Source organism: Schistocerca nitens, chromosome 12 (genome assembly GCF_023898315.1).
Source record: "Schistocerca nitens isolate TAMUIC-IGC-003100 chromosome 12, iqSchNite1.1, whole genome shotgun sequence".
NCBI lineage: Eukaryota > Metazoa > Arthropoda > Insecta > Orthoptera > Acrididae > Schistocerca > Schistocerca nitens.
The window spans coordinates 32,937,013-32,952,637 of NC_064625.1; the positions used below are offsets into that span (position 1 = coordinate 32,937,013).

At 38.9% G+C, this 15,625-nt stretch overlaps 1 protein-coding gene across 1 annotated transcript in view; it reads left to right on the plus strand.

Annotated features, from left to right (window-relative positions):
* Positions 1-15,394, plus strand: part of LOC126214884 (glycoprotein-N-acetylgalactosamine 3-beta-galactosyltransferase 1-like) — a 54,787-nt gene extending 39,393 nt beyond the window's left edge. Inside the window, exons 5-6 of the mRNA XM_049941529.1 lie at positions 13,243-13,361; positions 15,257-15,394. Coding sequence (XP_049797486.1) covers positions 13,243-13,361; positions 15,257-15,394 — 257 coding nt within the window. The remainder of the gene's footprint in view (positions 1-13,242; positions 13,362-15,256) is intronic.
* The last annotated feature ends 231 nt before the right edge of the window (positions 15,395-15,625 follow it).

The window sequence follows — 15,625 nt, forward strand, 5'->3', positions numbered from 1 at the left end:
AAATTTGTTTTGGTCAACCTAATTGTGTTCATCTACATCTACATACATACTCCGCAATCCACCATACGGTGCGTGACAGAGGGTACCTTGTACCACGACTAGCATATTCTCTCCCTGTTCCACTCCCAAACAAAATGAGGGAAAAATGACTGCCTATATGCCTCTGTATGAGCCCTAATCTCTCTTATCTTATCTTTGTGGTCTTTCCGTGAAATGTAAGTTGGCGGCAGTAAAATTGTACTGCAGTCAGCTTCAAATGCTGGTTCTCTAAATTTCCTCAGTAGTGATTCACAAAAAAAAGAACGCCTTCTTTCTGCTAGAGACTCCCACCCGAGTTCCTGAAGCATTTCCGTAACACTCGCGTGATGATCAAACCTACCAGTAACAAATCTAGCAGCCCACCTCTGAATTGCTTCTATGTCCTCCCTCAATCCGACCTGATAGGGATCCCAAATGCTCGAGCAGTACTCAAGAATAGGTCATATTAGTGTTTTATAAGTGGTCTCCTTTACAGATGAACCACATCTTCCCAAAATTCTACCAAAGAACTGAAGATGACTATACGCTTTCCCCACAACTGCCATTACATGCTTGTCCCAGTTCATATCACTCTGCAATGTTACGCCCAAATATTTAATCGACCTGACTGTGTCAAGTGCTACACTACTAATGGAGTATTCAAACATTACGAGATTCTTAATTTACATTTATCTATATTTAGAGTTACCTGCCATTCTTTACACCAATCACAAATGATCTTGTATCCTCCTACAGTCACTCAACAATGACACCTTCCCGTACACCACAGCAACATCAGCAAGCAGCCGCACATTGCTATCCACCCTATCCAAAAGATCATTTATGTAGATAGAAAACAACAGCGGACCTACCACACTTCCCTGGGGCACTCCAGATGATACCCTCACCTCTGATGAATGCTCAACATTGAGGACAAGGTACTGGGTTCTATTACTTAAGAAGTCTCCGAGCGACTCACATACTTGGGAACCAATCCCATATGCTCGTACCTTAGTTAGGAGTCTGTGGTGGGGCACCGAGTCAAATGCTTTCCAGAAGTCAAGGAATATGGCATTCGTCTGATACCCTTCATCCATGGTTCGCAAGATATCATGTGAAAAAAGGGCGAGTTGCATTTCACAGGAGCAATGCTTTCTAAAGTCGTGCTGATGCGTGGACAGCAACTTCTCTGTCTCAAGGAAATTCATTATATTTGAACTAAGAATATGTTTGACAATCCTGCAACAAACCAATGTTAAGGATATTGGTCTGTAATTTTGAGGATCCATCCTTCTACCCTTCTTATATACAGGCACCACTTGTGCTTTTTTCCAGTCGCTCGGTACTCTATGTTGGGCAAGAGATTCACGATAAATGCAAACTAAGTAAGGAGCCAATGCAGTAGAGTACTCTCTGTAAAACCGAATTGGAATCCCATCAGGACCTGGTGATTTATTTATTTTCAACCCATTCAGCTGATTCACAACCCCAGGGATGTCTATCACTATGTCCTCCATACGGGAATCTGTACGAGACTCAAACAGCGGTACATTTGTATGATCCTCCTGCGTGAAAGATTTCTCAAATGCTAAATTTAAAATTTCAGCTTTCGTTTTGCTGTCTTCCGTTGCCAGGCCAGACTGATCAGTGAGTGACTGGATGGAAGCCGTCAACCTGCTTACCGATTTTACGTAAGACCAGAATTTCCTTGGGTTTTCAGCAAGATCTTTTGCTAAGGTATGATGGTGGTAGTGATTGTATGCTTCGCGCATCACTCTTTTTACAGCAGCACGAATTGTTACTAACTTCTGCCTGTCCTCATTCTCCTGATCTTTCTTGTACCGCGAGTGCAACTGCCTTTGCTTCCTGAGCATTCTCTGAATTGCACTGTTTAAACAATGGTGGGTCTTTTCTGTCCATAACCCACTTTTTCGGGCACATACTTGTCCAATGCGTGATTGACAATGTGTTTAAAATTTGCCCATAATTCTTCCACGTCAATCGCACCGGAAGTAAATGAAGTCGATTGATTCACTTACTAAGTGGGGTGCTAACAAATGCTTATCTGCTCTTTCTAATAAGAATACTCTCCTAGCGTTCTTGACCGACTTTCGTAACCATAGTTGTAATGACAACATCGTGATCGCTAATCCCTGTCTCAACACTGACACTGTCGATGAGGTCTAGTCTGTTCATGGCTACCAGATCTAAAATATTTCCATTATATGTTGGCTGTCGATTTAGCTGCTCAAGACAGTTTTCGAATAATGTGTTCAAAAGTAACTCACACGACGGCTTGTCTGTACCACCTGTAATGAATCCATAGACACCCCAGTTTATACTAGGTAGGTTGAAGTCGCCTCCGACTAATAAAGCATGATCCGGGTACTTCTGCGATACAGAATGTAAACTCCCTCTGAATGATTCTAGAACTGTCACGGTGGAACCTGGTGGCCGGTAATAACACCCCACAATTAACTTTATTTCCCCTAGCCCTGTTAAATGTGTCCAGATAACTTCACAATCACACTCTACTTTGACCTTAGTAGACACAATATTTTTGTCAACTGCAATGAAGACACCACCTCCTATGGTGTCTAATCTGTCTTTGCGATACACGTTCCAACCCTCACTAAATATTTCAGAACTTCCTATCTCAGTTTTCAGCCATGTCTCAGTCCTGAGAATAATTTGCACGCCACATGCTTCCTGGAGGGCAGTAAATTCAGGAACTTTATTCCGAACACTCTGAAAATTTACTGCTATTATCTTGATAACTGAAGCGTCTTTACACTGAGCACGTCCTGATTTCCCTGCCTGCACGTCGACTGGTGAGTGTTCATCAGGACACCTCGCACTCCTGCCTAGCCTAAAAAAACCCCATGTGCATGCCACAAGTACTCTGCTACCCCAGTAGCCACTTCCTTTGTGTAGTGCACCCCTGACCTATCTAGGGGCGTCCTACAATTCCCCACCCAATAGCGCAAGTCTAGAAATCTGCAGCCAAGACCGTCACAGAGTCGACGAAGCCTCTGGTTGAGACCCTCCACTTGGCTCCAAACCAAAGGACCCCGAACCGCTCTGAGGATGTGTCGATAAAAATGAAATCTTCTTTTCCTCAATGTGCCTGAGAGTTTTTCAGTTATTTGATAAACGTGTTTATTTGTGATGTGGACTACTTTGTTTTATGGAACCCGGACCTAGACTTATTCCTCATACCTTCCTTTCATTCCTCTCAAGCCTTGCAATTGGGCTATAATTGCTGGTGCCCAGTGTTCCACATGCATACAGGGCTTCTGTTTTGGGACCCATGTTATAGCATCCGTATATGGCATTCAGTGAGAGGACCTTTCCTTACATGTGTTTGGTGAATCGGAAGCCCAGTTCAGCTTCATTACTTCTGGATTGCGTTGTCTTCTTCTCGAGGGCATTGCTACAGGCCCATTCTCCAAGATATCCGAATTCTTTGACTATGTCTATTCTTTTTCCTACTTCAAAAAGTTTCAGTGTTTTTTTTTGTGTTTTTCCTTACTTTGGTCTTTTTGAAGGAAATGTTGAGATCTATTTTATCTGCTTATTTTTGTAGTTCAACAATCTCTTCTTTCACATCTTCCCAAATCTCAATTAGAAGGGCAACATCATCTGCAGAAATTAAGAAACTGACTTTGGTGCATGTTTTTTATAACTAGTTGGACGCAATGGATGGATATGTGTGTGTGTGTGCGAGTGTATACCTGTCCTTTTTTCCCCCTAAGGTAAGTCTTTCCACTCCCGGGATTGGAATGACTCCTTACCCTCTCCCTTAAAACCCACATCCTTTCGTCTTTCCCTCTCCTTCCCTCTTTCCTGATGAGGTAACAGTTTGTTGCGAAAGCTTGAATTTTGTGTGTGTGTTTGTGTTTGTTTGTGTGTCTATCGACCTGCCAGCGCTTTCGTTCGGTAAGTCACATCATCTTTGTTTTTAGATATATTTTTCCCACGTGGAATGTTTCCCTCTATTAAATTATGAATTCATGCCTTTTTACCGCTTGGTGTGGTAATTCTGATGTGTTGTGTTTCTACAGTGACTGTTTTGTTCCACAGTTTGTCATCTGCAACCACTTACACCTTAAAGTAGATAAACTGTTTAAGCCAAAATTACGATTTGAAAATTGTTATTTCTATGCCTAAAATTAATTAATTTTATGTGTGTGCGTGTGAGTGTGTGTGTGTGTGGGTGGGTGGGTATTTGTGTTAAGTGAAACATTATGTAAATAGACAGACAGACGCACACACACACACACACACACACACACACACACACACACACACACACACACACAGAATTAATTAATTTCAGGCATAGCAATAACAATTTTTGAATCGTAATTTTGGCTTAAATAATTTATCTACTTTAAGGTGTATGTGGTTGCAGATGACAAACTGTGGAACAAAATAGTCACTGTAGAAACACAACACATCAGAAAAATCACACCATGTGGTAAAAAGGTATGAATTCATAATTTATGTGTTTTTCCAAATATCTGTAATTACAATTTAAAAACTAATAGTTTCCTGTATATAAACAGTAAATAATATTCTTCATCTTTAACAGATGAAAATAAAAGCCCATTGAAGATGCTACAACTGCAGTGAAACATGTTTGGGTTAAAAAACAAAAATTGTGTTTTGCTAAAGGCGGACCCTATCCAAAAACATATGTATTCTTAGAGTCCATATTCTGGATCTAATACAGACTCTGTGCAGTACAGTCAACTGATCAACCAAGTCATTCCACCCATGTCCATCATTTCTGACATACTGATACTAATATCAAACACAGCTCCTTATTCTAGCAAGTCCAGGATGTCTGTTTTGGTTAAATCTAACAGCTTCCTGTTATCTATAATTAAAACTAAATATAAGCCAACTTCCGCATGTCTTACCAATAAAAACCTCAAAATGCAACACAAATTACAGGACAATGTACCCAAAAAAATTTCATTGTCTTATATTGTATGTTATGAAGCAAAAGAAGAATGAGTCATTGCTCATGTGAAATTTGTAAGAAAGTAATGGGTATTGTATTGTATTGTATTTATTGGTCCAGTAAATATTACATGTACAGTACAGCACATCAGATATTGGACAGGTCAAAGTATATCTTACAATTAAAACACTTTAGAAACTAGAAAATTATGTTCACAAAATTTTACAGCACTTCATATACTGGGCAAGTCAATGTGTAAGTTATAATTAAACCACATTAGGAACTTGAAGTTTACAACTGAATACATGTATAAGCCAATATTAACGATTAAAGTATTTGCATAGTCCTCACTTAAGCTCTAAGGATTTTTGAGGAACTCTTCTACACTATGAACTGACATGTACACTAGAGAATTACATTCACAGAATTTTACTTCATATACTGGGCAAGTCGGTATATAACTTATACTTCACAAACAGACATTCTATCAGCGCCTCCACTACACTTTGCTTGATAAAAAATATTCCCATTGAGTCCTGATGTGAGGAATTTTTGACAATAACATAACAACTTGAGTGTCTTCATAGTTTTGTGCCTCTTACTTTAAACTAATCTACACAGTAAGCATTTTCTTGTTATATTATTGACAGTCAAATGAAAATGACATAAAAAAAAGCAAGTGGAATGATCATTATTTCTCAAATAATTGCCGTAACTATTAATACATTTATTCCACTGTGAGACAAGTTGTGCAAAATGATTTGTGCTTGCCTACGGAATCATGATTGTACCCAGGTATATACATCTTCATCTGAAGCAAATTGATGGCCACGAATGCCTTTCTTCAGGTCTTCAAAAACATGGAAATCACATGGGAAGAGATCTGTGCTGTATGGAGGATGTGTAAGGGCTACCCTGCAAAACTTCTGCAGAGTACTTAAAACAACCTCAGCAGCCTTGAAGAAAGACATTTGTGGCTGTCAATTTGCTTTGGATTAAGAGGTCCATGCCTGGGTACAACCCAGGCAACCACAAATATTTTTCCATTAAGGCATTTAGAGTCTTGTCTCACAATGGGATAAATGTATTAACAATCATGGCGATTACTACTTCAGACACTTAGCTTACTTTTTTACATCTCTCTCGGTTTCATTTGACTGCCCCTTACTTTGTAATTATTATTATTATCTTTTTTTTAGTGACATAAAATGTTCATATTGTAGGGGTAATATTGTATCTCATAGAACTTAACAGAGTTTTGCATTTAGTCAGCTTTGTAATAGAAGTTTAACATAATTCCTTATTCCATTTTTAAATTACGGTGTACACTTTTCATGCACTGCTGTTGCTTTCGAAATTGCAAAAATTACTCCAGAAAATTAAGGTTTTTCAAGATGAAAAAACATGTTCAGGAGTACATCATGATCATGTTCCTTGTAACAAATATTCTGTTGGAATTTAAAAGCACTTAAATTGAGAAAATCTTGTCTATACTGTATTCAGTTTCTTATGTGTTTCATTATTACTCTACAACACACCAATGATCAGTAAGTGAAATCAAATTAACCATTAGTATTATGAAAACAAGTTACAAGTTAACAACATTTTGAAGTTGAAGCTTGTGGAAACTAATACAAATTTCCATTTTCAAGACAGGTAAAATTGTTAAGACATTAATGAAACTCAGTTCATTTGCAAGTGTCACTTGTTGCATGATAAAACCCATTCCTCTATTTCTAGGTATAAGATGGTGCACGACTGACAAGATATGGCTTAACTGTTCACACATAATATGACTAATTTAAAAAAAGTATAGAATTTGGATTTCTGCTAAAAATGTAACTGAAGAATTAGTAATATATTCCAAATAGCTCAAAGTTATTATACAGCACTCAAAATATGCTGCACAAAACAGAACCTCACATCTAACAACAGCCAAACCTGTAGAAAATGGTGTAAATTATTGACAGTGGATGCTTCTAAATTATATCACTAGGCTAAAGTATTGACCAAAAAAGCATTGTGTGTTCCTAATACACTATCTTCTACGTACAATACTATCTCCTAGTAATTAATACATAAATATGACTCACTTGAAGCACTTTGCAATAGGCCTACTATCTGGACTGTTTTCTGATGTAGTGCATGATTCCAATGATAGAGGGTAGCAAAAAGTATGAAACGCAAAAGGACAGATGTCCACTAAAGAGGGCCCAGGGCTCTAAGGTGAATGACGTCATTTGCTGGTATAGAATATGTAAAAATGGTGTGTCCAATACATTGGACACTGGATTCCTTGGCTTTTGCCTTGATACTTTTTCCTCTGCCCTTTGAATGGCTACCCTTCATTCAACTTTTGACCCAATCTGTCTCTAGATTAGTGCATATTAATCATTAATCATAACCAGATGTACACAAAACATTGCAGTACCCACATCCTGCAAGACCTCACTTAGAGATGGTTCAAATGGCTCTAAGCACTATGGGACTTAGCATTTGAGATCATCAGTCTCCTAGACTTAGAACTACTTAAACCTAACTAACCTAAGGACAACACACACATCCATGCCCGAGGCAGGATTCGAACCTGCCACCATAGCAGTAGCACAGTTCCGGATTGAAGGGCCAAGAACCACTCGACCACAGTGACCAGCTCACTTAGAGAAAACTACACAATGTGCAGAGATGGCTGTAGACCTTCCTTTGTGTTGACCATCATGTCAGTGTGGATGTGGAGGGGCACCACATTTGTTTTTAAATTTATTTTTTAACACTGTAATCTGTAGCGTTATTTCTAAAATGCTTTCCTGGAACTTGGTACCAGCTGCAGTGTTGGGGCAACAAAAATTCGATTTTCAATATTTCATGTAATTATTGGCTGAATTTAAACATTTAAAATGCTCATTAAGAGGCATAATATTATATTAAATATTTAACACAATAAGACAAGTAGTACACTTAGAAACAGGGTGTTTGTCTGAAAGAAGCGTATCTGACAGTGCGCAAATACTCCAAACTTTATTCATCTAGTATTTGAGAATGAGAGCACTTAATGACTTCGAACAAACTTTAAGCATAACCCAAACATTTTCTAAAGTTTTCTCACTTACATGCTTATAGACAAGTATTTAACACATTAACTCATTTGTAAAGTAATCAGACATTGAAGATATTTTATATGTGATAGTTCACTTTTTAAAGAATCAGGGGTTTACTGGTATAATATAAATGACAGTAGTTAAAAATGAATGATCAGGGTCTTATTCAACTGTTCACTATCAGGAAATCTTTGAAAGGATCCTGATAGGCACTTGCAGGTCATGTTGATTCAGTATGAGCAACTATCGGCATTCAGCGCCACAGTCACAAAATGGTGATGAAGACTTTTCTTACTTGTGATCAATATCTACACATCTTCTGTGGGGCATTCTGCTGCAAGTCAGAGTAGTCCAAATTGACCAAGGGTTGCAAAATCCAATCCCTCTATAGGGGACACTAGCGCACAGTGGACACATCTTTTTTTGTTTTGTTTTAGAATAGTGGGTTAATTTCATGTCATGTAGAAAGCCAATGCCATATAGTATCTACATTAATTTACCCATTTTGTTCTGATTAAAACTACAAACAGAATAACTGACAGCAAAGTGATGTGGAAATGTCCCCTCCACCCCCATCATCGTGGGTCACCCTGAGCATTAGTGGTGAGCACAGTGGGCAACAGTAAAAAAATCCATAAACAGACTGGAAATGTTAATTTGCTTTGGAAACATTATTTGATACATTGTATTTGTACATAATAAAAGCGTCTTTGTAATTAGTGATGTCAGTTTTACAATTAACATTGGCTTTCTATCAATTCCAATCTCTTCTAAAATAGTAAATAACGTTTGTTTGTTGAAACTGCCTCATTAAATTTACCATTTTCAGCAATTTAATAATATAGCAGCCTAACCTTTATTTTAATGGTAGTGACCTAATGAACAAGTGCTAATTGGTTTTAACAGCTGCGGAAGTTGTTTAAATTGGATTTTGGCTGCTCAATAATACCATTTCAAGGAGAGAAGACTTAACAGTAATTAAAGACGCAAAAATATGCACTATGTCAAGCAATATATCCTCATTAAACACAACAGGAAACAGTTACTACTATTGACATACTCATCTTCTCACAGCTAATCTCAGCACAGTTCAAATACATTCAAATATCATCACACACTGCCGTAATAATCTGCACACATTACACTTTCTGCGGTCCATTGGCTGGTGCGGTAGAAACAACATTTACTGTCAGCACTGCATACTAATAATCGCCTTTCGGTAAACATACTTTGTCACTGTTCAGTATGTTTCTTACATTTGTTGGGGGCCAACCTATGGCAATGGGGACACACACTCAGCCAGTACAATATTCCTCCTCCCACTACACCATTGCATCATGACACTCACTGACTCAGTTACATCTCACTGATAACAATATCATTGGCTAGGCGCTCTCAGCATTTGACTATCAATTCTTGGCCTATCCTCAACTGATGCAAGTAAAATGGTTATCTCTTAAGTAAGGACAATGGTTCCCTCACACTGTCACTCAAGACTTACGCCCTTTTTGAAATCAACAAAAATGTTACTGTTGTGTTCTGGCAGCTTTCTGCTCTTGTTTTCAAACTGCTCTTGAGGTTGAATATCTGCTCCATGCATGAGACACCTTTTTGCAACACTTTTATTTTTCTCCTTAAAGCTAGTGGAAATCGACTATCTTTCTTTATTATAGATAGAGTTTGAAAACAGAGGTTGAGAGATTGTACTAGAGAGTATCCAATATTTTATGGAAGACTAACAGTGCCTGACATGCATTGCAATGCCCTTTTTTCCTTTGCAAATAGGTACCCTTAAGCATTGGAATAAAGCCAGTTTCAGTGCGGCCTGCATTGTTGTCAGACCTCCTCTACCCACTTCTCCCCAACTCCCTCACCCCATCAGCTCTCCTCCTCCCTTCTATGCCAATTGGATGAGGTGCAGATTGCAGGAAATACAAAATTGGGGAATGGGGCACCACCGAATTGGTTTGGGATAACAGTGCAACCTGCACATTTCCCAGAATTTTCCAAGATGACAGATAAAACATGACACCATAATCAAACATGGAGGATCCAAGATGGCGGAAGGTCCATCAAGAAGTATTTATTTGGATCATGTATATACCATATCATGATAATAAACAGTGCTACAGGGCACCCCAGGTGCTGTGCTAAGTATAAAATGCAAGGTAGGTCACTGGTTTTATGTTCTAAAACAATGATCTATAATCTTTTACAAGCACCACCACCACCATCAGATATGAAGAAGCAACTACTTTATTTATATACAAAAAAAAATAAATCAGCAGTTGTGCTCACATTAAAAGTAGGGGTTTAACATTAACCAAGAACTGGGGTGCCTTCCAGGGTGACCTACTATGTCATACAAGATGTCTCCTTCTCTCACAGAAGTGCTTCAGTCAGCCAAATGTGCACTTTGGTGACAGCCACCACTATTGCACTTAAGCTGCAGCAATCATAAAAATAGGACATCTAAACCACACAGAGAAAGACGTTGAAAAAAATATGTAACAGGTGCCTTTCCTTGTCATTATAATTGACTATCCAGATGATTGCCAAGACCATTTACTGAATCACTATAATATATCACCCAATTATGACTACTCAGGGGTTCAGTATGCCACTTGGGTTTCCAAGAAGTGTGTTATAATTTTTTCATTCTGATAGTTAAGGTGACTTCTTGCAATAAGTGGGAGATCTGGATTTGATTCCTGGTCCACCACAAATTTTCAGGTGTTGCAAATAGCTGACATTAATATATGCTCACAGACTGTGAATTTTTTTGTAATATTCATTTTTGTGTATTAAGTAAATATCAGCATCTCATAGTATCAATACTTTTCTTTTGGTGCTATTATGAATATTGCAATACTACTCATGAGTAAAGTATTGATTTTTTATTTTTAATACCACATCAGAGGGTGACTCATAGCAAATGGAGAAAATAGATTCTTTGCTGCATTCAAATAGACAGCTGGTTGACAATGTTAATGATGGTGACGTCATTGCAGACTGCCAAGCTTTCATCTTGCCTTCTTAGGAAGCAATATTGTCGTCTGCCTCCCTAACATGTCCTTATACTCAGTTTTAATATTTGCCAAGAATTTTTTTTAAATTTCGTTCTCTACCATAGGTGTTCACAAGGAAGGGAAGGGGGGAGGGGGGAGGGGGCGGGGAGGGGTGAGCACCCTCCTAGAACCTCTGGTAGACTTTTTATTAATTTCAAAATTCTCACGTCTTCCCAGATCCTACTCAGCCACATGCAAGGGTTAACACAGTGGCTTTAGTAAATACTAAATTGTTTGGTTGTCAGGTTGTTCATGGAAGATTGTACAGTTTTCTTGTCATGCCTGTGATTTTGAATTTGTTTTGTAACCTTGGAGGATGTGAACCTTTCCAGAACATTGCCAAAACAGAATGCCCTACCTTTTCTTTTCTCTACTGTTTCCTTGTACAGCCCTTAATAAGTTACAGAAAAGGACGCTTCCAACACCTAGCACAGTATAAACATGGCTGTAATGTACCTGTCTGACACCAATGCCCTATTCCCATGAGAACAGCCCCTTTGCTTGTCCACATCTTAATCTCTATAAAATGCTTACATGTCATCTATCGTGGCTTGCTGTGACTTTATTCAGTTTTATGCATTAGAGAAATTGTAGTAGAGAGTGAGGAATATGGTCTTTCTGTACTGTATGACACACAGTGTAGGTGCATTCATGTAATTTCATCTGTGGTCCAAAATCCAGAACAAAATACAAATTTCTGTGCTTAATGAAAGGAAAAAAGGATGAACTATCAAGGTCAAATGTAACTGGATCCTCTTAAACTATATGGGAAGCAACACTGCATGATATTCAGCCATGGTGTTGTGAGCTATGAGGTCAAGCTATCATGTCTACACAATAACTTGGCAAATCTTTGGACCATTTGGTTTGAGTGTTAGGCTGTTAAGAGTTGCTCCTATGTACCAATTTTAAGGCTGTTTTTGAAGGTTTCCTACATCCATGTACATATCTTTTTAAATAAAAATTCAAGCTGCATATGTTTGTGCTCGCAAAACCCGAAAATTAGTTACATGATTAACTTGAAGTTCTGACACAATGTTGCATTGGAGTATGTGTGTGTTTTTATATATGTACTGGAGTGTCATATCTAATGTATAACTAAATTAGAGAGATCCGATTCAGTTGTACTACTGAAGCAGATCTCTGTAAATTAATTATCATGCCTCTCAGTTGCGGATGTCCTACATACCAAACCTTGTTTAATATATCACTGTATATGTAATATATAAAGGGAAAAATTGTTAACAAAAATGTCGAAAAGTTCTTGACCAATTTACTTCAAATGTTAAACAATATTGTGTTACTTCAGAATCTAAATTTGCAGTAAAAATAAACAAGGCTGAAGTTCAGAGAGAGGGGAAGAGGACATGGACAGAGAGGTGGAAGGAAATTGTCATAGAGCGCAAAAAGGAGGAGGCAGAGGGAGGTGGCAGAGGAGATGGAGAGAGGGGAGGATGTGATGGACAGAGAGAGAGGGAAGGAAGATGAGATAGACAAAGAAAGGGGGAAGAGGAGATGCACAGAGACAAGGAAGAGGAGGAGGAAATTAGGATATGCTTTCTATTTTTCCATTTAACCAGACTGGGCACCGCAATACATGACTGGATACAGCTAGTTAATAATATAAAAACATGTATCTTGGATATACCTATATGAAATATGCTTCCCTTTGAAGTGTAGCAGTAACTTGCCTTAAAAGAAATATTGACTGGGTAACCACCAAACGTTTAAGATACAGTAAGCATTGTTTACCTCCTGTAAAATTAATTTTGTGCAGCACATCACATTCTCAGACTCAAGTAGCCAGTAGTATCAAAAGTTGAACTTTTGGGATGTTGCTGCTTGTTGAATAAATTTCTGTGGATGCCCATGTCCTCACCGCCAAATGGTACTTGGTCTGTTTGAGACAAGGCCTGTTGTAGGTCCCAGTGAGGCAGGAATGTGAATATTTGTGAGGGAATTTCCATTTTCATCACTTCCCTTACTACAAAGGAAACGTCCCCAAAACCTGGGCCACTGGTTAGGAAGTATTTTCTTATTTACTGCTTGAACATCACAAACAGCAGCCAACAGGTGTGTCTGTGTGCAGTGCTGTGTATGGCAGCAGTGGGTGGGCAGTTCTTCATAGCCAAGGACGACTACGGCCTGTGTGCATTCTACGAGGTGCCACCAGAGGCACTCATGGAGGACGTCCTTCAGGGCAAGAGAGTGAGTATACTGTCAGAACATTCCATTCAGACATTGCTAAGCCACAGCACTATATATAAATCACCAGGTCACACCATTTCTTTAAATTTTATGTATCGCCTCTACCTGCTCAGATTTCTTTCATTATACACTCTAAAACAAAACAAAAAAAGGAGGCGCCATGAAGGATTTATCTAAATGGGACAGAAATCAGTACATGTACGAGGGCTGTTCAATAAAGAATGATCATAATTTTTTTATGGTCATAATTTCTCATGCTAAAATTTAATCTTAGGGTATTCTGTTAGCTTAATGTGCAACAAACACACTGCAGTAGTTTCGCTGTTGGGACTCCTCTTCCCACTGGTGAGAGGCAAGGCCAGACACGTTCAGGATCGCCTACCACTGTAATGGAGGTAACACACGAGGAACAATATGTGGCTTTGAAATTCTGCTTTTGCCTCAACAAATCTTCAGCTGATGCCTGTACAATGTTACAGGAGGCCTAAGGAGAGTCTGTTCTTCCCTACAGCACAGCTCAAAGGTGATTTAAAATGTTTAAAGAGGGGAGACAATCAATTTCAAAGAAAGGTGGACCCAGTGCTCCAGTTACTGCTCTTACAGAAGATCACTTTCTGAGATACTGAACATTTCATTGGGTACCACCCACATGTTGGTGACAGAAAAATTACACATGAGACATATTTGTGTCCAATGGGTTCCAAGACTGTTGATTCCTTAACAAAAGGACATTTTCATGCAGGTCTGCATGCAGTTAAAGTTGATGTTAGAGGAAGATCTGGAGTTTCTTTAAAATGTAATCACTGCTGATGAGACTTGACTACATCATTTTGATCATTAGAGCAAACAGCAAAGCTCAGTGTGGAAATCTCCTTCATCACCAACCCCCAAAAAAGCAAAAGTGGTTGCTTCTGCTGGGAAAGTTATGGTCATCTCATTCTTTGCTATTCATGGAATGGTTTATCAGCATGTTGAACCTGCACGCATATCAGTAACTGGACAATACTACAGGGATATCCTTAAAACATTGAAAGGCCATATCAGGCACAAAAGACGACATTTTCGTGAAGCGGGCTGGATGCTGCACCACGATAATGTGTGGTCACATATTGCCAATGTTGTTGCTGAATATCTTGCACAAATCAACGTGAAGTGCATCCCTCACCCTCCCTATACTCCGGATGTAGCCCCATGGGACTTTTTTCTATTCCCTAACATGAAGAAACGCCTTCATGGGAGGTATTATCGATCATCAGAAGCAGTGGTGAGGGTTGCGGAGGCGATTTTGAAGGACCTCTCACAAAATGGTTTCCAATATGTCTTTGAAGACTGGCTGAAATGCTGGGACAAGTGCATCACATTCATGGGAGATTATTTGGGAAGGATGGGTAAAAGCATGTTGTCAAAAAAAAAATTATGATCACTCCTTATTGAACAGCCCTTGTATTTTATAGTACTGTGATGTACTTGTGCAGACAAACAAATGATTACAATTTCAGAAAAACTGGATGATTTATTCAAGAGAAAGAGTTTCACAAATTGAGCAAGCCAATAACACATCGGTCCACCTCTGCGTATTGTGCAAGAAGTTATTTGGCTTGACATTAATTGGTAGAGCTAGAAGCACATTTTTATATGCATGACATGTTGATAATGATATATTAGTATATTATGATGGAATGTGGAAGGACAGCATCATGGAGGAACAAGCTGCATTCCAAGTTATTTGGCTTGACATTAATTGGTAGAGTTATAAGCACCTTTTTATGTGCATGACATGTTGATAATCATATATTAATATATGATGGAATGTGGAAGGACAGCATCACGGAGGAACAAACTGCATTCCAAGTGTCCCCTAGTTGTTGGTGAGCCAGTAGCTGCTGTATGTACAGGTGGACCAGTGCTGCTCGACGGAGCCCGCATTGTTCTCCGGCCTGCTGCCTGGCGAGCTGCGGGCAACCTACTACCTGCTGTACCGCCTCAAGCCGCGTCATCCCACAACCTGCGGCACTCTGCCAAGGCTCAAATAGCCTACCTCACAGGAGGTAGCAGACATGCTGCTGCTCCCACCAAACTTCACTCTACATGTCTGCAGATTTGTACATTAAAGCCTGAGGAGACAAATAACAGTTCCACCATGTTTCCATTTGTCTGCGTCAAATTGTAAGATTTTTAAAATCTTTTTGTGTTTACAATAGCATCCGTGCGACAAGTATTAGAATGTAAATAATGGAAAATTGAGATGAACCATACATTTTGTA